General features: G+C 49.8%; 2 protein-coding genes across 2 annotated transcripts; one reads left to right on the forward strand and one right to left on the reverse strand.

Moving 5' to 3' along the window:
* The first annotated feature begins 7,714 nt into the window (after positions 1 to 7,714).
* Positions 7,715 to 12,159, forward strand: LOC107291962 (synaptosomal-associated protein 25-like). Its single transcript, XM_029285049.1, has 8 exons — positions 7,715 to 7,792; positions 9,683 to 9,724; positions 9,869 to 9,917; positions 10,498 to 10,615; positions 11,074 to 11,202; positions 11,465 to 11,471; positions 11,511 to 11,645; positions 12,091 to 12,159. The coding sequence occupies exons 1-8, from the start codon at positions 7,715 to 7,717 to the stop codon at positions 12,157 to 12,159; spliced, it is 627 nt and encodes a 208-aa protein (XP_029140882.1).
* A 1,212-nt stretch (positions 12,160 to 13,371) lies between these two features.
* On the reverse strand, positions 13,372 to 16,848 carry LOC107291980 (cytochrome c oxidase subunit 7A2, mitochondrial). Its single transcript, XM_015821036.1, has 4 exons — positions 16,747 to 16,848; positions 15,229 to 15,315; positions 14,216 to 14,300; positions 13,372 to 13,490 (listed from the first exon to the last, which is right to left on the reverse strand). The coding sequence occupies exons 1-4, from the start codon at positions 16,759 to 16,761 to the stop codon at positions 13,435 to 13,437; spliced, it is 243 nt and encodes an 80-aa protein (XP_015676522.1). The 5' UTR covers positions 16,762 to 16,848; the 3' UTR covers positions 13,372 to 13,434.
* Between the last annotated feature and the right edge of the window lie 5,855 nt (positions 16,849 to 22,703).

The following is a 22,703-nucleotide window of genomic DNA, read 5'->3' on the forward strand; positions in this document are numbered from 1 at the left end:
TGTGCCGGTGTTTATGGGTGTGTTTGTTTTGTGTGCCACCCTGTTTGAGAACCACCTGCGAGAATAAAATACTCCCCGGGGGATTTTGGAAAGCGAGGGTGACGATGGGCTGCAGCTGACAGCCGAGGCAGGGTGCGCTGGGGGTTTTCTTGCAAAGAAAGCTCACAACAAACCAAGTTTCTCTCCCATCAGTGGCATCTTTTTGCAAGTTCTCCCCCCCCCCCCCATGATCAACGCCTCCGGGCTTCGGCGATGGGGTTTGCCTGCAAGTGTGCCAGCTGTCTCGGTGTCTCTGACACCCACTCTGTTTTCGAAGAGCTCAGTAAAAACAGGAATCAAAGTTGCATAACAAGAAATCAGCCTGGATTTTTATCCGGGTTGTCACACAACGATGCTTCCTTGGCAGGGAATAGATCTCACCTTTGAATCTCTGCCTGTCCAAATAAAGCCGGATTCCCACAATACATTTATTATCTGCAGTCACGATCCAGATGAGAGCGACATTCACAGCGATGTATGTATTGTGAGCAGCGAACTACACACACACACACTCGGAAACCAACAGTGGATTTATTCCACTGGCATCAAGCAACATACACCTCCCACTTTTTCTGAAATTAATTTATTCCTCGTTTGTATTGCTTTCACAAACACAGAGAACACAGCAAGTGCTAAATATTCATCTGGAGAATGACACTTGGGCTCCCTGTTTTGTCTTTGATGCCAAACAAGCAGGTTTTGCCCAGAAATGTAAGGGTGAGCTGTAGAGAGGGATGTCCCTGGGACTTTGAACCAAATGTAACTTGACTCACTTTCTCGAGTTGTCTTTTGACATTTTTCTCTGTGAGGACCCCCATGTTGGCACTTGTTCTGCATTTTGTGAAGTGGGTGAATACTGAAGACCCCAGAACCATTGGACTGGAGTAAAGGAAAGCTTACCTACAAACTACAAAGAAATTTCCTAACAGTCAGAACAATGAACCAGTGGAACGGCTTGCCTCAAGAAGCTTTGGGTGCTCTTATCACTGGAGGCTTTCAAGAAGAGATTGGACAGCAATTGTCCAGAATGGCATAGGACAGGGATGTCCAAACTTGGGAACTTCAAGACTTGTGGACTTCAACTCCCAGAATTCCCCAGCCAGCATAGCTGGCTGGGGAATTCTGGGAGTTGAAGTCCACAGGTCTTAAAGTTGCCAAGCTTGGACACCTCTGACGTAGGATCTCCTGCTCGAGCAGGGGGTTGGACTAGAGGACCTCCAAGTTCCCTTCCAACTCTGTTGTTCTGTTCTGTCCAAATTTTCTTTTCAGATAGACTGCCATTTTTCCACCGGGAAGAATGACCTGCCAATGAAGGCTTCTTTTTTGTCCCTCAGGGGGAACCAGGACCGTCTTTGGCATTTGCCAAACTGGAAGTTATTTAGCTGCGTTGCCCAATTACCCAAAGATGTTGTGGTTGCCTTGGTTACCAAGACATCTGCTGGGTAACCAAGAGGTTCCAGTTGCCCCGGGTTACAGAGATGTCCAAATTGCCAGCTTGCTGTGCCAAAAAGCCCAGGGTGTATCCAAATCTTGGCCCAGCTGTAAGAGGCGAAGCCGGGCCATAGTTCACAGGCCTGCTGTGTCCAACCTGACCCTCTGACCCTCTGGCTCTCTATGCGTCATATTGGAGGAGGGGTCCCTGGGGGCCTAAAGTTCATTGTGTCAGCCACAGAGTTGCTCAGGTGACGGCACCAAGTTGCCATCTCCATCCTCTCGGCCTCTCATCGGGTTGCCCTTGGCAACAGCATCCCCTGGAGGGAGGGAAAGAGAGGGTACCAACTCCAGTCCTGCCCCACCCATTTTTTCCCCAACCAGGCAGCCAATGGGGAGATTCCGCCGCCTGTCTTTCAGGGTCCCTGCCCAATGGCCTCCCTCCAGAGGCGGGAGCCAGGCTGCCTTGATCTTGCCTGGGAAGGCGTGGCTCCTTTCTGGATGAAAGCAGAGAGGAGACGAAAAGCAGCGAAGCAGGAAGAGGTACGTGGGGATGGGGGCGACGGGGTGGGAGGGGCACATATTGGGGTGGTGGGCTGCAAAAGGAGACCCCAACGGATGGAGGGACCCTTAAGAAAGTCGACCTTTGCCACAAGCATCCTTGCAAATCTTCCCGGATGCCGAACTTCATGCGAAGCTGATCCTGGTGACCTGCAGCCAGTCCTGGGTTTTCCCCTGGGGACAAACTCCAATTTGGGGGGTGGGGGTCTGCGTGATCCTAGATCACTTACAAACCTCTTTCTCTGATGCGTCAGAGGCAGCCAAATGGGTCCTCCGACTTCTCAGCGACCTGTTGTTTACTAAGGACCGGTTGGCAAACTGGCAAAGGGCTTTGGGGGTCTGTGGTTTAAAAAGTGAATTTGCCAGGAAAGAACAAAATCAAAACTGGCTGATGCCTCGGAAGGGTGATTGTTCTTTGCAAGTCTTTGAGCTGTGTCTTTTGGGAACCAGGGAAGCGCGTGTGTGTGTGTCCGTGTGTGTTTGTGCCTGTGTGCAGGCTGTTTGGAGAAGCAACCAGCCAGACACTCTGGACAGAGCTTCAACCTGGCGCCCTCCCCATGCCTCACGTTACCCCTCCTCTCCAGCCTTGTGGAGACCCCAAAATAGGAGCCCAGAGGGTTTTTTTTTCTATGTATTTGCAGGGTGTAGCCCAGGAACTTTCTGCAGAAAGCTTGCCAATTTTTCCCCCCAGAGGATCCAGTCTGGAGGTTGAATGGACTCTGATCAATATCTCTCTGTAGGGTATTTCTACGCAGTTGCTTTTTTCTAGGTTTTCCAGATGTGAGTGATGGGGACACCTCTGGTCTATCCAGCCCCACAGCTGGATAAGTTGGTTAAACAGGACTCAACCTTTTCTCCACAGTGTCTCCTGAGGAAGAATTTGTATTTTAAGGATTCAATTCATCCTCTGATTTGTCTTTTAGCTTTAAGCTGCTCCCCCTTTTTCTTGCAATTTTCCCTTTTCTGTTCCAGACTTGGAGATTCCAGTTGCAGAGGGTGGGTTTGGTTTGAGAGGCCGACCTGTAGCATATCAGCCTGCTCTTTTGCAAACACTGGCCCTTTCCCTCTTACGCTTTCTCCTTTCAAGATGCTTCCGCTGATCTTTGCAAAGAGGCCTCTCGAGCAGATGGTGTCAGAAACAAAGTTAGCATGTTCTCGTTATACTTTGGACCCTTCTTGATTCATGCATACATTTTCATGAGTTGGGGTATATTTAGACAGGGAACGCTCTCAGCTCAAATGTGATCTGATGCAAAAAAAGAGCCCCCCAAACCAACTCTGTGCCATCCAGAAAGAATGGAATGGAATGTTTGTCCCGTGCGGGGGAGCCAAGCTGTAGGGACGGCTTGGGTCTGCTATGATCCTCGTCCTGCAGGCAAGGACTTCTTGTTCTTGATAAAAGGACATTATTAAGCTGCAAAGGAGTGAATCAAAACTGCCCAGAAGTCACTTTGTAGAGTGACATGAGTGGCATATACAATTAATAGATAGATGATTGATAGATAGATAGGTAGGTAGGTAGGTAGGTAGGTAGGTAGGTAGGTGGGTGGGTGGGTGGGTGAGTGGGTGGGTAGACAGACAGACAGAGACGGACATATAGACAGACAGAAATAGGAGAGATGAGAGATGTATGATAGATAAATGATAGGATAGATAGACAGAGACAGAAATAGGATATATAAGATATAGATACAAATAGAGACAGTGAAATAGACAGATAGAAATAGGGTAGATAGATAGATAGATAGATAGATAGATAGATAGATAGATAGATAGATAGATAGATAGATAGATAGATAGATAGATAGATAGATAGATAGACGGACAGATGGACAGATGGACAGATAGACAGAAATAGGATAGATGACATCGATACAAATAGTGACAGACAGAAATTGGATGGATGGATGGATGGATGGATGGATGGATGGATGGATGGATAGATAGATAGATAGATAGATAGATATATAGATAGATGATAGACAGATGGACAGATAGACAGAAATAGGATAGATAGATGAGATAGATAGATGAGATAGATAGATAGATAGATAGATAGATAGATAGATAGATAGATAGATAGATAGATAGATAGATAGATAGATAGATAGATAGATAGATAGATGATAGACAGATGGACAGATAGACAGAAATAGGATAGATAGATAGATGAGATAGATGATAGATGGATACATATAGGTAGATAGATGATAGATAGATAAATGATAGATAGATGATACATGATGAAAGACAGACAGAAATAGGATAGATGAAATATAGATAGATACAAATAGAGACAGTGAAGTAGACAGATAGACAGAAATAGGATAGATAGATTGATACAAATACATAGTGACAGAGAGAGACAGACAGAAATTGGATGGATGGATGGACAGACGGACGGACAGACGGACAGACAGACGGAAGACAGATGAGGGAAGTGAGAGAGAGAGAGAGGTGATAGGGAGACAGACAGCATGTTGAGATGTTTGGCAACCACAGTGGTGTTGTGGTGCAGAAGTTGGAGCAATCTGAGCAGACCCAGGTCCACGTCTACCCTCAGCTATGGAAACTCCTCAGGTGATTTTAAGCCAATCATTCTCAGTTCAGCCTACCTGACAGGGTTGTTGTGGGTTATGTGATGGAACAGCTTTGTGAGGGACTCTTGGGAAGTGATGACAACCCTGTGTGAAAGAAAGAAAGCTTTGCTGTAATGGTGTTCTCCCTCCCTCCCACCCCCCAGCCTCAGACAAGGACTCGTCCTTTTCCATTTTACAGCAGGCCAAAATATCCCTCGGATTGAGTCACTCTCAACAGCTCAATTAACCGATGTCCTGGGTGCTCCTGAAACAGCCATTTCTTTTTTGCTTGAAATAATGGCAGAAACACCGCAGCTTCTCCCCCACCGAGTCTGAAAACGACATTTTCCCTCTGAAGAGCCAGCTCTTTTCTTTGCTGGCGCCAATTTAATCCGGTTTTAATCTAAGCGCATCTAGACAAAAAAAAATAATCTTCCAAAAGCTCACGTTGCCGCGATGGAAGACGGGGACGGGATGGCTGCTTTTGATCAGCCAATTTCCTTTTGTGTTTCTTTGTGGGGGAGAGGGGGGGCTCAAGGTAATCCAAATGGAAAACGAAGAGCAGGATGTACGGCAGGGGTCCTCAAACTTGGCCACTTTAAGACTTGTGGACTTCAACTCCCAGAATTCCCCAGCCAGCATGGCTGGCTGGGGAATTCTGGGAGTTGAAGTCCACAAGTCTTAAAGTGGCCAAGTTTGAGGACCCCTGATGTACGGTAACGGGGCTGGAGGGGGGGCTTTGTCAACTGGCAGCTTGAAAGGCCGTTTTCAGACATTGGCAATTTCCCCGTTCTTTTAAAATCCCTTCAGAAGGCAAAATAGAGAAACGCAGGTCGGCTCTGAGCAGCAGAGGGGAAAATTTTGAGCGGGGCAAAAGTTGCTGGTTTCCCTAGTCGGCTGTGAGAACCTTACGGTCTAAGGGTGTTGGTCGACGAAGACACCGGTCTTAATTCCGGCGGTAAAGGTCTCAACCTTCCCTGGAGCCTCCAGAAGATCAGGTTGGGGGAGCGAGTTCGTCCTCTGGGACATGATAAAGTCTGTTTGCCAGCCAACAGGTTAGAGAAGAATTCGTGGGTGGGTGGGCCCCCACCCCCGGTGTTGGAGCACCCACAACTTTTGGCAGCAAGCCCTGATTAAATTTGGGAGTTTTCTTTTTTCAATAAAATGGAGACTTCCGGAGATTTAGGAAACAGGGTGGCCGGTTGATTGGAATGGAGGACACGGGCCGCATCCAGCAGCTTGAGAAATGAAACTGGGTCTGGAAGACTCCGGGGGACCTGCTTCCCCCCATAGGGTTGCCAGGTCTGCTTCCAAAAAATAGCGGACAAGCGGGGGGGGGGTTAAGTAGTAAAAAAAGGAGACTGTACAGCTTTAGATTACGTACCATTTCATCATAAAGCTTTTGAATAAAAAAAATGTCCACTATTTTGTGAAAAAAAAATAGTGAACATAATGTGAAAAAAGTGGACTGTCCGCTCAAATAGTGGACACCTGGCAACCCTATCCCCCCAAGAAGACCCCTTCTTTTATTCCTGAGTAGACCCCTTTGCTGCACCCCCAATGCTCCTTGGAGCTGGGACGTGGCCAGCCAGGATTCTGTTTTGTCGGCAAACCGATCTGAGCCAAGCTTGCTTCAAGAGGGGGGAAGAACTGTCAAAAGAGGGGGGGGGTGTGGCACACCCACAAAGTTGCTTCTGGAAGGTAGCAGATGGGGGACAGAGAGCCCCCCCCACGCCCATCACTCTCTTCCCACACCCAGGAGCCAAGCATTGTCTTCTCTGAGAATCGCACCCGCAGCTTCCCAAGTTTGCAGCTATAAATACAGAAAGTGAACAAGGGCAGTTTGTTTTTTTGCAACGCGGCGCCCGCCTCTTGTGCCTTGTGCAAGGTGACAGCAACACCGGGTTGTTGTTCTCCCGAGGCATCCCTGGGCTCTTTTTTTAACCCGGAGGACCCTCCTTTCCTCCCCCCCAAGCGCTATCTTTGGCTGCCGGGAGGGGGGGGGGTCGGCTCCGTGCCTCCCCCTCCTCCGCCTCTTCGCCGCGCTCCGCTTGGCGCAAGATCCGCGCACAAAGGCAACACCTGTTCTGCAAAGAGGGGCCGGGGACGCTCCGGGAGGGGGGGGGCAGGCAGCAGAGAGGGGGGAAGACCTGAGCTGGGGGGGGGACCCCGCCCCCGCGCCGACAAAGACCGAGGCGACTCGCGACAGCTGCGCTTTTTTCCCACGCGGTAATTACACGCTTGGGATCCGGTGCGGGAGAATAGGATCGCGGGGAGGAGGGGATTGCGGAGGTTGGGGGGGGGCTCAGGGCCGCCCTGGTTGGGTTCCTTTTTCTTGGGGAGGGGGGGAACAGCAACAATAGGACGACCACCGCCGAGTGGGGTTGCGATGTGGAGCCCGAGCCGCGTGGCACCTGAAAAGTTGTGTCACTGGGTGTCACGGTGCGCTTTTCACGCAAAGGCGCTGAAAGGGAATGGGGTTGTGTGTGTGTGTGTGTGTGTGTCCGTCCGTCCATCCATCCATCCATCCATCCATTCATGCACAGGTATAAATTCAGTGGCGCCCATGTCGCAGTTCTGCATTGTTGTTGGTTTTGTGATGGGGTCCGTGGTACTTTAATTATTTTGCTTTGAATCGCTTTGACGATTCGCTTTGAGGTTTTTTTTGTGGGGTGGGGTGGGGGGCCCAGAGTCACGGGTGGGGTGGGGGGCCCAGAGTCACACCTAGGAAATAGGCAGGTCTATAAATGTAATAAACAAATAAGGAAACAGTAAGCACTTTCTAATGCTTGGTACAAAAACGTGGGATTTGGGTTTTTTGGTTTTTTTTTAAAAAAAGCAAGTTTCTAGCCCTCATGGCTATGAGGTCACATTTGAATTCCCCGCTTGCTCTGGGGAATTCTGGGAGTTGAAGTCCACCCACCTAAAGTGGCCAAGGTTGGGGACAGATAGGGGTAGATCGTTTGACGGATGGGCTGCCCACCTACCCAAAAGATATTTCTCCCCTTGGTGCCCCCCTCACCCCCGTTCTCTTTTGCAGGAGAAGCTGGCCCTTCCCGTCCGAGGGTATCCTCTCCCTCTGTGCTCCCCAGGGGGGTCCCAGCATGGCAGCCCAGCATGGCAGCGTGGCAGGATCCGAGTCGGAAGGCCTGGAGCAGCGGATCCACCACATCAACAACGAGGTGCGGGGCTTCCTTCCTCTGATCAGGCCCCTTCCTCTGATCAGGATGGCCGTTGCCCCCCCCGGAAACGGGGCAGGGCGCCAGTGGGGCACCCCGGAGGGCAGGAAGCCTCCCCCTTGGCTCAGCCTCATCTTCATATTCTTGACAGGCATTTATTCATTTATGAAATTTAGTCCTTTTTGTAAACAGGGAGCAAAATTTCCAACTTGTTAGAGGTAGTCCTCGACTTACATCTATATGTTTAGTGACTGAAGTTACAACGGCATTGAAAAATGTGACTTATGGCCATTTTACGCATTTGCGACCGTTTCGGCCTCCCTGTGGTCACGTGATCAAAATTCGGACGCTTGGCAACTGACTCACATTTACGACGGTCGCAGCGTTCCGGGGATCACGTGATCCTCTTTTGAGACCTTCTGACAAGCAAAGTCAAGGGGGGCACAGATTCACTTTACAACCGTGTGACTAACTTTACAACCGCAGTGATCCACTTAATGACTGTGGCAAGAAAGGTCGTATAATGGGACAAAACTCACAACAACGGTCTTATTTAACAACAGAAATTTAAGTTGCGGTTGTGAGTCAAGGACTTCCTGTATCTTTCTGTGCATTTGGGCTGCATCCTCCTTTCTCTGACCCGATTTGTAATTTGGGTTCCTCCCTGCCCCCTCCAATGAAATAAAATTGCAGGATCAAATTGTTCAATTTGGATTAGGAGATTCATCAGGACTCCTGCAGCTTTAATTAATATTTTTCCCCTTTGAAATAAGCAGCTACCGGTGCCTAGAAGTACTTCCTATTTCACCAGAGTCGGAGATAGACCAGTGGATAACTGGTTAATTGCTTCTTAATTGATCTTTAATTGCCCAAATCCTTGCATTTTCTTATTTTTCCTATTAGCAGAACAGTGCTGGGCTGTTTTTTTTTTTTTTTATTAAAAGGAAAGAAAAATAAGAAAATTGTAATTAAAGCCATCCAGTCGCAGGGCAATTAAACTGCAGCTTAATCAACAGTTTACCAGTCATGTTGCTGCTGTGTGGAACGAATAACAATTAATGGCAGAAAGAGAAAGCTTCTAATTAAAGGTTCAGGAGCCCTTTTTCGTCACCTTAGAGAGGGAAAACCGCAAGGAAGGACTGACTTCCAGAATATTTTGTTAAGGGCTAGACAGAAATTAAAATAATGACAATTCAAGGACATCTCCATTTCCAGAATCTGAACAGTACAGTTGTTAAGTGGGTTTTGCCCCATTTTATGACTTTTCTTGCCAGAGTTGTTAAGTGAATCACTGCAGTTGTTAAGTTAGTGACTCGGTTGTTAAGTGGAATCTGGCTTCCCCCGTTGATTTTGCTTGTCTGAAGGTTGCAAAAGGGGATCAGGTGACCGTGGGATGCTGCGACCGTCGTAAGTATGAGCTAGTTGCCGAGCATTCGAATTCTGATCACGGGACCACAAGGATGCTGCAACGGTCGTAAGTGTGGAAAATGGTCATCGGTGTCACTGTAACTTTGAACTGTCGTAATTTGTATTGTATATGCTGAGCTCAAATATTGCCGGGTTTTTCCTTTTGCAGTCAGTTTGTGGGTGCCGACAACACCTCGAGTGCTTTAGAGCTGATTAAGCATCGTCTTTTTCACTTCCAATTAATGAGAAAAATATGCAGAGCAGGCAGTAGAAGCTGACTCTTTTTTTTTTTTTTTTTTTAAAAAAACAAGCTGTTTTTTAAGTCTGAATTTTTGGAATGTCTGCAATGGGGTTTCCAGGATTCTTAGTTAAAAACAGATATATATATATATTTTTAGTCCAGTCTTCTGAAACAGACAATACGGAAGGACAGTGACTGTTTTTCTCTCATTCTTCTTTATTTATTTTTTTTAATTTTTTTTCCAGTCTCTGGAAAGTACCAGGCGAATGCTGCAGCTGGTGGATGAGGTAAGAGGCGAAGCGAGGGAGGGGTGAATAGCATTTTTATGACTAGCTAACAGGGAACACTTGGGGGGAAATGAGACACCCGTTTTTTAAAAAAATTCTAGCCAAGCCATTGTTCATTCTTGTTTGTTTCTGATTTTCCCACAGAGCAAAGATGCCGGGATTCGAACTTTGGTGATGCTGGACGACCAAGGGGGTAAATTCTGAGGATTTCTCGCAGTGGGAAAATTGCTGGATTATCCCCACATCCTAAACTGCATTTCTTTAATCATGGTTCATGGAAGTCTTATACCACTGTTCTCCAACCTTGGCGACTTTTAAGACTTGTGGACTTCAATTCCCAGAATTCATGGCTGGCTGAGGAATTCTGGGAGTTGAAGTCTACAAGTCTTAAAGTTGCCAAGATTGGAGACCCCCGTTATAAACCACAGTTATACCCCCATGCTAAATCAAACCACATTATGACAGCGTAAAATTTGAACCCGTTCATTGTTTATCTGTGCTTCTTTCCACATTTTTAAACACCACCCCAATTGTACAGGTCTGACTGGGGCAAAGAAATCACACAAAAAAAATAAAATTCAGGCCCCTCATGATAAGTTAATGAGGTAGACTTAATGATCATCTGTTTAACGACCATGGCAAAAAGTGGTCCTAAAATTTGCATGGTTTTAGCCTCTTTGGACACAACTGCCGCTCCCCTATGGATGGCCTCTGGAGGGCCCTTCCCCCTCCCCGTATTCACGGTCTTCTCTCCCCCCCCTCCTCCCGCTCAGAGCAGCTGGACCGCATTGAGGACGGTTTAGACCAGATTATCCAAGACATGAAGGAAGCTGAGAAGAACCTCAGTGACATGGCCAAGTGTTGCGGCCTTTTCGTCTGCCCCTGCGCCAAGTAAGTTCTCGGGTGGGCACAACTCCTTGCGGGAAGCTAGGATTCGTGGTTTAAGCATGCTGTGAGCCACGGTGATCGTGTGTGCATGTGTACACAACAGTCAGTCAGTCCTGGATTGGACCAGGGTGTTTCGGGCCTGTATTTCCCAAGTCGGGTGTTTGCAGATAAACTGCTCTTGTATAAGGAGGCTTTCCTGCATCTCCTTGCTGGCCTTTCCTTTGTGGATTTATTCTGTGCTCTCTCGTCCTCCAAAGAAGGGACCCTGGCAGAGAAGCGTCTACAGGGCAGGGAGGGAAGGTCAAAGAAGTCAAGAGGGCAGCCTGAAAAAGGGGCAAGGTTTGGAGCGCACGGTGATGGCGGCCATCTTGACTTCTTTGACCCCCCTGGACCCCCGTGTCTTCTAACAGGGGAGCCTCAGAGAGGGTGCAGGCAAGGATGTTTTTCCTTTTTCATTCCAGGTTAAAGAACATGAAGGCCATGGAGGCTAGTAAGGCGGCCTCTGGCAACAGCCAGGATGTGGTCTCACAGCAACCCATCATGATGACCGCAGGGACACAGATGATGATGAGCGGGCCCTTCATCCAGCGGTAGGGCAAAGGGTCTCTGGAGGAGGAGGAGGAGGAGGAATGGGGGACTGTGGGGGTCCTTGGTGCGCTCTGAGCTTGGTGGTTTTCTGGCAGACATTTCATGACCCAACTAGGGAACATCATCAGTGCTAGGAGGGAGGAGAGGGGGAGGAGACGACCGGAATCTCGAACGCAGGGCTCAGGCCCTGCTAACGTGAGAGAGCTTGTAAACAGCAAACCCTACATTTGGGACTCCCAGTGTTCACGCGTGGGCACGCTTGAGCCCCACAGTGCTCTCTGCACGTGTGTTCTTGTCCAGGGTAATGAAGGACGACGTGGAGGATGAGATAGAGCAGAATCTGACCCAGGTGGACAGCATGCTGAGTAACCTGCGCAGCATGGCGGTGGACATGAGCAACGAGATTGATGTCCAGAGCAAGCAGGTGGAGAATATCAAAGAGAAGGTGAGCGATGTTTCGCTTAACAACGGCAACGGGAAAGGTCGTAAAATGGAGCAAAATGTTGAGCTCAATTGTGATCGTAAGTCAGGGACGATCTGTATGTTGCTGTGGCTATTTCTTGCTTCAGCAGCAGAGGGCACTATTGCTTTATTATTTAAATCAGGGGTCTTCAAACCTGGCCCTTTTATGACTTGTGGACTTCAACTCCCAGAATTCCTCAGCCAGGAATTCTGGGAGTTGAAGTCCACCAGTCATAAAAGGGCCAAGTTTGAAGACCCCTGATTTAAAAAGTAAAGGCTCCCTCCAGCTGCCCCCAGGGTTAATTAAGTTGGCAACCATTTAGAATACAGAATAACAGAGTTGGAAGGGATCCTTAAGGTCTTCTAGTCCAACCCCCTGCTCAGTGCTTCTTTCTTTTCTTCTCTCCCCCCGCCCCTCACCCCGGCAGGCCGTTGCCAATGTGATCAGCATCAACGAAGCCAACAACCAGACCACGAAGATGCTGAAGAAAGCCTGAAGCTACTTCGGCCCCTCACCCCATCTCCCCCCCCCACTTTCACCAAATGCAATCGGTTACCGACTTCTTCCGTCCTCAGCTCCAAAGTGGACGCCTTCCGATCCAAGCGATTTAAACCAAGTTTCCTGCGTGAATCTCATCCATCTTCTGAACCAACATGCATGCTTTCTGGTTGCTAAAGTGATGCCCATGCAAACGGCAAGGGGGGGGGCTAACCTGAGCTTTGGCCCCGGGGACGTGCATGTGTGTGTGTGTGTGTGTGTGTGTGTGTGTGTATGTTTCCCTTGGTACAAAGAACCCGCTGGGCTGTCTGGGTGCCACCCAGCCCACCCCCCTCTTTAATGGCTAGGATGGCCGATGAGCAGCCCCCTTGCTGGAGAAACTGCTCTCTTGAAGAGGAAAGGAAAACTGAGAAACTGACTAGGCTGCTTCCAGGATTCCCCATGGGAAAAAGCCGGGAACAGCTATTTTTCAGCCCGATGGGAAAATAAACATCCGCCCAATTTGGCTTAGTGTGGCCACGAATGTTTCTGTAGCTGAAAGCTACAGAGCTCGGGGAAGCCAAGAGCCCTGGTGGGACCCTTGAGGTCATCCAAACAGGGATGGGGTGACTGCCGAAAGAGGCAGGGCTGATCTCCTCTGGGGTATCACCACCATGATGCGGCTAGAGGTGGGTCCATTCAGAAAAACCAACAGTCCAGTGTTTTAATTTATATTTAGGCTCCATCCAGCCTTTCCCAAGTCAAGTCCTCCGGGTTCTGTCCAAGACAACAGAGGAGATCCAAGCTGCCCACTTGGCCGGGCACCGGACCGGGCAAGGCTGGCATGGCCCAGTGGGAGCGTTGGCTGGATGCAGAGTAGGACCCAGGCCAGCAAGCGCGAGAAGGCAGCCCCTCCCCATGTCCAGTCCACGCACCACCCCTGAAAATGTGGCTTGGCTTACTTGTCACTGTGGATTTCAACACTGTGTGCCTGTCTCGTTTCTCTATTTTTTAAAAATCTGTTTCCGACTTACGGTGTGAGTGGTGGGTTTTAAAGTCCAGGCAAAACGTGGTCTTTGTTGTCTTTGTTTATTCGTGTCGCTCGAGGGATCGTGTACGCTTTGAAAACAAAAAACCCCTTTCCTTGCACGTTTGGGTCTTGCGAGCGCCCCAAAATTGCTCTTCTCTGCTTCCGGAGTTTTCTGCACAGGAGCGGCAGCCAGGGGTGGGTGGGGGAAGTGGGATAGGGTGGGGGGTCCCAGCAGAGTCTGGGCTGGCATCCCCGGCTTCCTTCTTAAGGCTTCTGGATTTTTCCAAGGAGATAAATGGAATAGACCGCATAGCCAGTGGCTGCAGAGAAATATTTAGAAACAGTTAATTCCAGGTGATCCTCGACTTAAACCTATTTTAGTGAGGTGCAACAGCCCTGAAAAATGAGACTAACGGCCGCTTTTCACACTTACGACCGTTGCAGCATCCCCCTGGTCACGTGATCAAAATTTGGGCGCTTGGCAACCGACTCGCATTTGTGACGGTGGCAGCATCCCCGGGATCGTGTCATCACCATTTGTAAACTTCCCGGCCGGCTACTGACCGGCTAAGTCAATGGGGAACGCCGGGTTCGCTTAGTGACCGCATGAGTCACTATACAACTGAAGTGATTCGTTTAACAACCATGGCAAAAGGGGTCGTAAAATGAAGCACAAATCGCTTAGCAACAGCCTTGCTTAGCAATGGAAATTTTGGGGCCCCGTTGTGGCCGTAAAGCAAGGTGTACCGGTGATTTGGCTGTTTAGTTCATCCAGCCGGACCCCAGAGAAGCTGGGGAGAACAACCTCCATGGGGGCCCCCTACCCCCACCCTTGAATTGGGGGGTGGGGTGGGTTTTTGTGACCGAGTATTGTGTTTGTGGGTCCGTGTGTACGTACGTTACCCATAAAAGTCTGCTGTCAGTTGACGCCATTGTTGCTTTCACGTGAACCCTTGTCGCTTTTCGGACCACCCGCTCTCCCCTCGGCAGCCCCCCTGCCTTTCGGCACCCAAAGTCCGGATGGGGAAGGGTTGACGTCACTCACCCCCGGCTGCAAGGACCATGGTGGCGCGATACATCACCATATCGGACATCCCCCTTTTCAGGTGCACCGGCAAGTCGTTGTCCGCCTGGGGAGACCCCCCCCCTTAATTAGTGGATGTCTGCACCCCTTCAAAGGGCTCAGGTTGAGAAGGCCCAGCTGTGAGGAGGAGAATTATGGCTGTCCCAACCGCTCCTGTTCTGCCGAGTAGCCCCAAAATAGACCTGGCACCAGTTTGGTCTAGTGGTTAAAGTGCCACACCAGAAACCAGGCAACAGTGAGTTCTAGTTCTGTCTTAGCCATGAAATTCGTCTGGGTGACTTTGGGCCAATCACCCGAAGACGGTGAATTCTGGTCCTGCCTTAGGCAACTGGGAGATGGTGAGTTCTAGTTTCGCCTTAGGCGTGAAAGCCGGCTGGGTGACTTCAGGCCAATCACCTGAAGATGGTGAGTTCTAGTTCCGCCTTAGGTATGAAACCGGATAGGTGACTTCGGGCCAGTCATCCAAAGACGGTGAGTTCTAGACCTGCCTTAGGCATGGAAGCCAGTTGGGTGACTTCAGGCCAATCACCAAGAGATGGTGAATTCTAGTTCCGCCTTAGGCATGAAAGCTGGATGGGTGACTTCAGGGCAATCACCCGGAGACGGTGAGTTCTAGTCCCGCCTTAGGCACGAGTTGCAGCATCCCAGAACCAAGCCGTCGCCATTTGCAACCTTGCGAGCCGGATTCCAACCAGCAAAGTCAATGGGGGAAGCCAGATTTGCTTAACGACCACCTGGTTCACTTAACAACAATCTGGATTTGGTTAACGACTCCCTCGGGAAAAGGACACACTTAACAACTGCCTTGCTCAGCAACGGACGTTCTGACGTGACAGGCGCCATGCCGGTGAAAAAGGGGTGGGGCTTTAACGGCTGGCTCCCGGGTCCTCGCTGGGGCTCCTGGCACTCCGGCTGAGAGCGCCGCAGCTGCGAAGGGGGTCCCAAGGGCTGTCGGGAGGCGGCCAACGTCTCACCTGGAAGATCTTCTGAAATTCAGGGACTTTGTTTTCCATTTGCCGGGCCGAAGTCGTGAAGCATCGGAGGGATTGTAAGCGACTCACCTAAGCAAAATAAGCTGTAATAAAGATTTGCCCCCCAAACCCCCCCCCAAATCTCTTTTTTTTTTCAAATCCAGCAAGGAGAAATTGTGGGCGGTACAAGCCGTCCTCGACTTAACGACAATTCATTTAGTGACCGAAGCTACAGCGGCCCGGAAAAAAGCGACTCATGAGAGTTTTCACACAACCAGGTGATCAAAACTGGTGGATGCTCGGCCCTGACTCATACTTATGACAGCGGCCATGTCCCGGGGTCCCCTTTTTGCGACCTTCTGACAAGCAAAGTCCACGGGGAAGCCAGTTTCGCTTAACAGCCATGTTGCTAACTTAACGACTGCCGTGATTCGCTTAATGACGGTGGCGAGAAAAGTTGTAAAATGGGGCAAAACTCACTTAAGTGTCTCGCTTAGCGACAGAAATTTTGATCGTAAGACGAGCGCTACCTGTATTGATCCCTGTCATTCGGTGGGTGCCAGCTAAGTTTACCCTCCAAAGCGGACCCAGAGGCCAGTATCCAGCCCCTGATGGCAGACCCCCCCCAATCTACCCCATATTAATATTAAAGTAAATGGGGAGGCCCATAATGGGGAGGCCATTTGTCTGAAATGGTATAGGATTTCCTGCCTGAGCAGGGGGTTGGACTATATGACCCCCCAAGGTCCCTTCCATCATCATCATCATCATCATCATCATCATCATCATCATTATTATTATTTCCCACTACCCCAATGCTTCCCCCTGCCCCAAATCTGGCTCTTTCACAAGCATTTGAGACAGAAAAAGCTATTTGGGGAGCAAAGGGGAGCAGCCCCTTGAGTTAGGGGCCGTAGCCAAAAAATAAAATAAAATTCATTCACTTTCCATACTTTCTCGGGTTCAAAAAAAAAAAATGCAGCCACAGGAGCAGTTTGTGACTCGGTTCACAACTGCCTGTGCAGTTTCTCTTCTGTTGTGGGCACAGGGGTGTGTGAAGAGTAGAACACCCCCCCTCCTCCTGCGGGGGGGGGGAGGTTGTGGGAAAGGAAACTAACTAAGCTTGGAAGGAAATCGCAAACCCTCCCAAAAAGTTACAAGGAACTTAGCGTCAAAGGATTCAGCCCAATCAGCTGCACCGCACAATGTTTTCCAATTTCTGCTTTTGTAAGTAAGTAAGTGGAAAACGCCCCCCACCCACTTGCATTTCCTGGTTCTTCTTCTTTTTTTTTCCCTGGGGGACCGAAAAGCAGAATTGAAATGTCTTTCTTCCGCAGATGTTGCCAGCTGTCTGGCCTCCCACCAACCCTTAGCCGGAGCAGAGACCTGTTACCCCTCCAAAATTTGTTTGTGTGACTTGCACGGCCAAAGGGCAACAGCTGAGAAGCAGCCCCGAGCCACCCAGGGGGAGGGGGCTACAATTAGCCATTGTTTCCCCCCCCCAAATTTTTCTGTTTTTACCAGCAGGGATCTCATTTTCTCCTGCGTCTGCTTCTCTCTGGTTTTACTCTGTCGCTGGAGTGGGCCTCGTCCTCTGCGGGGGATTCTCCAAGGATACTACTCCTAGTGGCCAAACAGCTGACGGGGTGGAGACAGCTGGAAGTGGCTTGACCAGATGCCAGGACTAAGGGAAGCTGGGAAGGTCAAAATACTAGTTGCAACTGAGCGCCTCCCCCCCCCCAATCCGAAGGGGGAGCTGGGGAGGGCAAGGGGGGGATCTTCTCCCCTTGATACTAGATTTAAAGACCCTGCCCCAGTTAACCGGCTGGCCTCCAGAAGTAGGGGGTGCTCCATCGCTGGAGGTTTTCAAGAAGAGACTGGACAGCCATTTGTCTGGAATGGTAGGCAGTAAAGGTGTCCAAACTTGATAGCTTTAAGATTTGTGGACTTCAGCTCCCAGAATCCCCTGCCCAGAGCAGAGGTCTCCAAACGTGGCCACTTTAAGACCTGTGGACATCAACCCCCAGAATTCCCCAGCCAGTGCATGCGGGCTGGGGAATTCTGAGAGTTGAAGTCCACGGCTCTTAAAGTGGCCACGTTTGGACACCCCTGCCCTAGGGTTTCCTGCTTAAGCAAGGGGTTGGACTAGATGACCTCCAAGGGCCCTTCCAGCTCCTGCTATCCTTTGGATCATTACATGAACTGCATTTTGTTTTGAGGGACCCGCAGTCAAACAGCCGGGCATTTGCTGGTGTGACTTTGTGCGCTTGCAAGCAAGTCGAGAGAAACAAATCACACTGTGGGGGAATGGGGAATATTTCTGCATTCAACTCTGGATTAAAGGAACCCTCGCTTTCATCCCTGTCCTGCTGACTGGGGAATTCTGGGAGTTGGAAGTCCATCCATCTTCCAGTGGCCGAGGTGGAGACATTGGGTCTTGAGTAGTCCTGCGAAACCATGAGGTCTGCATCTACCTCTTCCACCTTCCTTTCAGGAGGATGTGAGGCCCCACCGGGGCTGGGTCTGGGTCACAGCTGAGCCCTGGTTCCTCCCCACAGTGGAGGAAGTGAAAGCAGCTGGAGGCTTCTTGCAGAGTAGGTTGGTGGCTGGATCTTGCAGGGGACAGGTGTGGGGGGGATCAGGTACGTTCCTCTCTGTGATGGTGTGGTGGAAGGGAAGGTCAACCTTGGCCAAGGGGGACCAAGGAAGCTGCAGCAGGGAACCACCAGCGTGGTCCAGAAGTCCTCTGGCATTTCGGACACCTTCTAGCTTTCCATAAGGACTTCACCAACCAAATCTGGAATTTTCTGCCGCAAAGTCGAGGTTCTACCAGGAACCTGAGACTTCTCATCAACTGGACCACCTTCTTGGTTCTGTTCTTGGAGCCAAAAAGCTCTTCCTGCTCAATGGGACAATGCAAGGAGAGGGCCACCTATCCTCTGACCCCCTTCCGCTTCGCTTGCAGACATGCCGCTGAGCTGGGCCATGCTCGGCTTCCTCTGGACCGGCTCTTTCTTGTATCTCTTGAGCTTCGAGAAGCTGTGGGGGAAGTCGGAGAAAAACCACTCCAGGTAGGTGGGACGTCCTGCAAGGGTGAGGGCTGGGGAGGCCCGAGGCAGAGTGATCAAGCGGTTGACTTTTCCCGCAGGCTCTGTCCTTGGGAATGCCTGATCTTCGTCCAGATGTGGCCCAGCTCCTTCTGCGTGGTGAGTGGATCGCCACTTTTTCTTCTGAAGAGGAGGGTTCGAGGCATCACCCCAGGCAAAGAGCTCCTCTAGGATTGGATGTCAACGATTAATGAACCATCAACCAGCGGGACGGCTTGCCTCCTCCAGAGGTTGTGGGCAACCCGTCCCTGGAGGGTTTCAGAGAAGGGAGGGGCAAGTCAAATTGACAATCCGTTTTTGAAGCCATCTTGCGGCTGGACTGGGACAAGCCCTGCGTGTGTTGGATTTGGGGATTAACGGGTGTCTCAGATAGTATTATCAGGATAGTAAAGAGAGGATCAATTTTATTTTTACCAGTTGAAAAGAATATTTGTAGCTCAGGACTGAACTAGGCGCTCTCTGAGCTTGGTGGTTTCCTTGCAGACGTTTCATGACCCAACTGGGTAACATCATCAGTGGTAGAAGGGAGGGGGGTTTGTGGAGAGGAGGAGGAGGAGGAGGAGGAGGAGGAGGAGGAGGAAGAGAAGGAGGAGGAGGAGGACACTGTGGCTCCTTGCTGCTTTCTGAGTTTGGTTGTTTTCTTGCAGACATTTCATGACCCAACTGGGTAACATCATCAGTGTTTTGGTGCTTCTTTTTAGCACTGATCAAGTTACCTAACTGGGTCATGAAACGTCTGCAAGAAAACCACCAAGCTCAGAGAACAGCAAGGACACCACAGTCTTTCCTCCTCCTCCTCCTCCTCCATCATTCCCTTCCCTTTAGGTCACGAAACAGCTGCAAGAAAACCACCAAGCCCAGAGAGCATCAAGGCCTTCACGACGTGATTTCTTTTTCTCTTTTCCTCTTTTGCTCAAAGTCTCTACCGAGCCAGTTTGACTGCGTCATGTCCGAGAACGCAAAGAACTGGACCATCCATGGATTGTGGTGAGCTGCTCCCGTCTGAAACAAGACACGTGCCTTTCCCGTAACCCCGACCCCTCTTCCAACCCCGTTTTGACCCACGTGGCTCCCACTGAGGGCACCCTGGGAAGTGGGGTTTCCCCCGAGGAAAAGGGAAGCTGAGAAAGGGGTCCCTGCCTTGGCTGTAACGGCCTTCCCCCTTTCACCCCACAGGCCGAGCGACATCCAGGAATGCTGCCTCTACTGGCGTCTCTTCCCTTCCGACCTGACGGTCTGTAAACTTCTCTCCTAAGGGAGCCAAAAGCTTCATTGTTATTGTAGTCCATTGTTATTGTAGTCTCACTCTTGGGCTGGGTCCTCTTGTCAAATAACCCAGGACGGGCTTTGCACGTTGTAGCTTACAGGCAGTCCTCAACGTACAATAGGTTGGACACAAATTGCCAAGGTTGGACACCCCCAGCACAGGGTCTGCTGCTCAAACAGGGGGTTGGACTAGAAGACCTCCCTGGTCCCTTCCAACTCTGTTATTCTGACACAATCTCTTTGCTGATGTCTCAAGTCAACTTTATTTTTTCCTTCTTGCAGAATCTGGTGCCCCAACTGGACCGTCATTGGCCAACTTTCACCAATCTGAGCAACTTCCAGTTTTGGTAAAACACTTTTTTTCGGAAGACACTTTTTTTCCCCCAACAGTGCTGTAACTTCAAAAGGCCACTAAACAAACAGTCGTAAGTCCAGGACTACCTCTAGGTCTAGAAATGTGATTTGTTTCTCCTCCAGGGAGAAAGAATGGAGAAAACATGGAACTTGCGCTGGCTGCATCGAAACCCTGAACAGCCCAAATAAATTCTTTGGGGCTGCACTTTTCCTGCGCACCAAATACAATATTGACAGGTGAGCCAGAAAAAAAGGGGGGGCCCAAGGGGACCCCCGACTTTCACGGGAATTTGAAGCAGAAATTTAAAGTGATTTCTCTAAGGGAAAACTGTCCAGTTACTCTGGAAGGAGGAAATAACAGAATAGCAAGGTTGGAAGGAAGCCTTAAAGAGGATTAACTTGCACAGTCCAGTTTTAAAATAAATCTCAAATAAAGCCAGAATTATTCTGCCTTTTCATTAATTAACTCCGTTTTGCTTCCATTTTTTTTAATTGCAGGGCTTTTGAAAAGGCTGAGATTATTCCCACCTGCAGGCGGAGTTACCAGGTACCTGTTTTTTTCCCCTTCACTTCCCAAGAATTGAGTGTCTGCCAAATATGGCCGCAATAGCCTCTTGTTTGAATCACTTGGTCACTAAGGGGATCCGTCTTCCTCGGTTAACTTTGCTGTTCGAAGCAGCTGGAAAAGACGCAAAGGGTGATCCCATGACCTTGAGATTTGGCAATCAGGCTGCATGCCAAGCACTCAAATTTTGATCCCGCAACTATGTGGGGTGCTGACATGGTCATAAGTGTGAGGACCAAAAATAAGGCGTAATTTCAGTCACTAAATTAATCTTTGTAAGTTGAGTAGCTACATACTATATACCAGGGGTCTTCAAACTTCAACTTTGAAGTCCACAAGTCTTAAAAGTTGCCAAGTTTGAAGACCCCTGCTCTATTGTATATGTGTACTGTACTACATACAACCTGTATACTACACAGGTAATCCTTGATTTACAACCATTCATTTAGTGACCGTTCAAAGTTACAACTGTACTGAAAAAATTATGACCGTGTTCCACACTTACGACCGTTGCAGCATCCCCAAGGTCCTGTGGTCAAAATTTGGATGCTTGACAACCGACTCATATTTATGACGGCCGCACTGTTCCCGGGGCCACGTGACCCCCTTTTGCGACCTTCTGACAAGCAAAGTCAACGGGGAAGCCGGATTCACTTAACAACCGTGTTGCTACCTTAACTGCTGTGATTCACTTAACGACTGTGGCTAGAAAGGTTTTAAAATGGGGCAAAACTCACTTAAGAAGTGTCTTGCTTAGCAATAGAAATTTGAGGCTTAATTGTGGTCGTAAAACAAGGACTACGTGGTATCGTAATGCTGGGCAGAACCTTTCAACTCAACTGGGTCTGTGGGTGGGTTTCCGAGCTGCAAGGGGGCTGTTGGGGTCCCCACCCCCAGAATTGCTGGGTCTCTCTTCCCTGACCCCCCCTCCCTCTTTCCACGGTTTCTTCTCCCCAGCTCAGCTCCTTCGTGGACGCCCTGGAGCCCCTCCTGGGACCCCAGTACCAGTTGCAGTGCGTGACAGACGGGCAGGTGGGTTTGCTACCCTCCCTGCAGTGCGGGCCCCTTCCACCGCGACCCGCCTGACTCTCGTCTCTCTGTCCGCAGGGGCGACAGATGCTGGTCCAGATCAAGGTTTCCCTGTTCAGCAACTTCTCCAGGGGCTGTGTGGCAGACCCCCCCGTGGGCATCTCCCCCTACCACCCCTGCAAGGCTCAGGGTGGGATATTTTACGCCCCTCCCAATCAGGAGGACCCCCGCCACCCCTGCCCATGATCCCAGGCTGGCAGAGAGATCAACTGGAGGCGAGGGAGAGCAAGGAACTGGAAGGAAACCCATCATCCTCAGCCGGGGTATCTCCAGCAACTGTCTCCAGACAGCCATCCGTCCATTTCTTCTTCCTCCACCAATGTTTGAACAACCCAGATGTTATAACTTGGAACGGTCACTAAACAAATGGTTTTAAGTCCAGGAGCAGCTGTAAGCAATTAACTAAAAAACCTTCCTTAAATAGTTTGACAGTGCAGGCAGTCCTCAACTTAACAACAGTTCATTTAGTGACCGTCCAAAGTTACAACGGCACTGAAAAATCAAGGAGAGAAGCAACTTGGAATTAAGGAGAAACTTCCCCGACAGTGAGAACAATTAACCAGCGGAACAGCTTGCCACCAGAAGTTGTGGGTGATTTTTCACCCTTGTATTGTATTTAAACATGAAAATGAGCAATTCTTCCAATCCTGAAGCTTAGCAGAGTAAAATTAGAATACATAGATCTAATAAACACTTTAATAAATATCTGATGTCTTTTCTGGGGCGGGGAAAATGTGGTGTTTTCCTAAGGGCACCCCAATAACCTTTTTTTGGGGGGGATAGTTTTTAAATCCACAAAAGTTTCAGGATAGCTTGCAAACAGAATTTTGGAAATCCCCCCCATCTTCAGGTTCCAGAGTATGTTGCTGGGGGATTCTGGGACTTGGGAGTCCCCCCCCATCTTCAACTTCATTAGCATGCTGGCTGGGGAGGGCGGGGGGAGTTCCCAAACTGGAGCCCCCACCCCAGCCCACCCCCGCAGCTCACGATCGGTCGGTTCCCGTCGGCGGGGGCCCCTAGCTCGGCAACAGGAGGCTCCGGGCTCCTGATTGGCTCGTGGGGGAGCAGAAGGGATCCCTCCCTGGCCCCCTCCCCGG

Source organism: Protobothrops mucrosquamatus, unplaced genomic scaffold, assembly GCF_001527695.2.
Source record: "Protobothrops mucrosquamatus isolate PMUCROS unplaced genomic scaffold, P.Mucros_1.0 scaffold1232, whole genome shotgun sequence".
Taxonomy (NCBI): domain Eukaryota; kingdom Metazoa; phylum Chordata; class Lepidosauria; order Squamata; family Viperidae; genus Protobothrops; species Protobothrops mucrosquamatus.

Excerpts from the sequence above, each read along its gene's own strand:
- LOC107291962 (XM_029285049.1), top strand. The coding sequence starts at position 7,715 with ATGGCAGCCCAGCATGGCAGCGTGGCAGGATCCGAGTCGGAAGGCCTG. Across the intron at positions 7,793-9,682 it reads TCCACCACATCAACAACGAG|TCTCTGGAAAGTACCAGGCG; the intron begins GTGCGGGGCTTC and ends TTTTTTTTCCAG. Across the intron at positions 9,918-10,497 it reads GATGCTGGACGACCAAGGGG|AGCAGCTGGACCGCATTGAG; the intron begins GTAAATTCTGAG and ends CCTCCCGCTCAG.
- LOC107291980 (XM_015821036.1), bottom strand. Across the intron at positions 14,301-15,228 it reads AATTTCAGAAGATCTTCCAG|GCGGACAACGACTTGCCGGT; the intron begins GTGAGACGTTGG and ends GGGTCTCCCCAG. Across the intron at positions 13,491-14,215 it reads CATGGTCCTTGCAGCCGGGG|CCACTGGCTATGCGGTCTAT; the intron begins GTGAGTGACGTC and ends ATTTCTCTGCAG.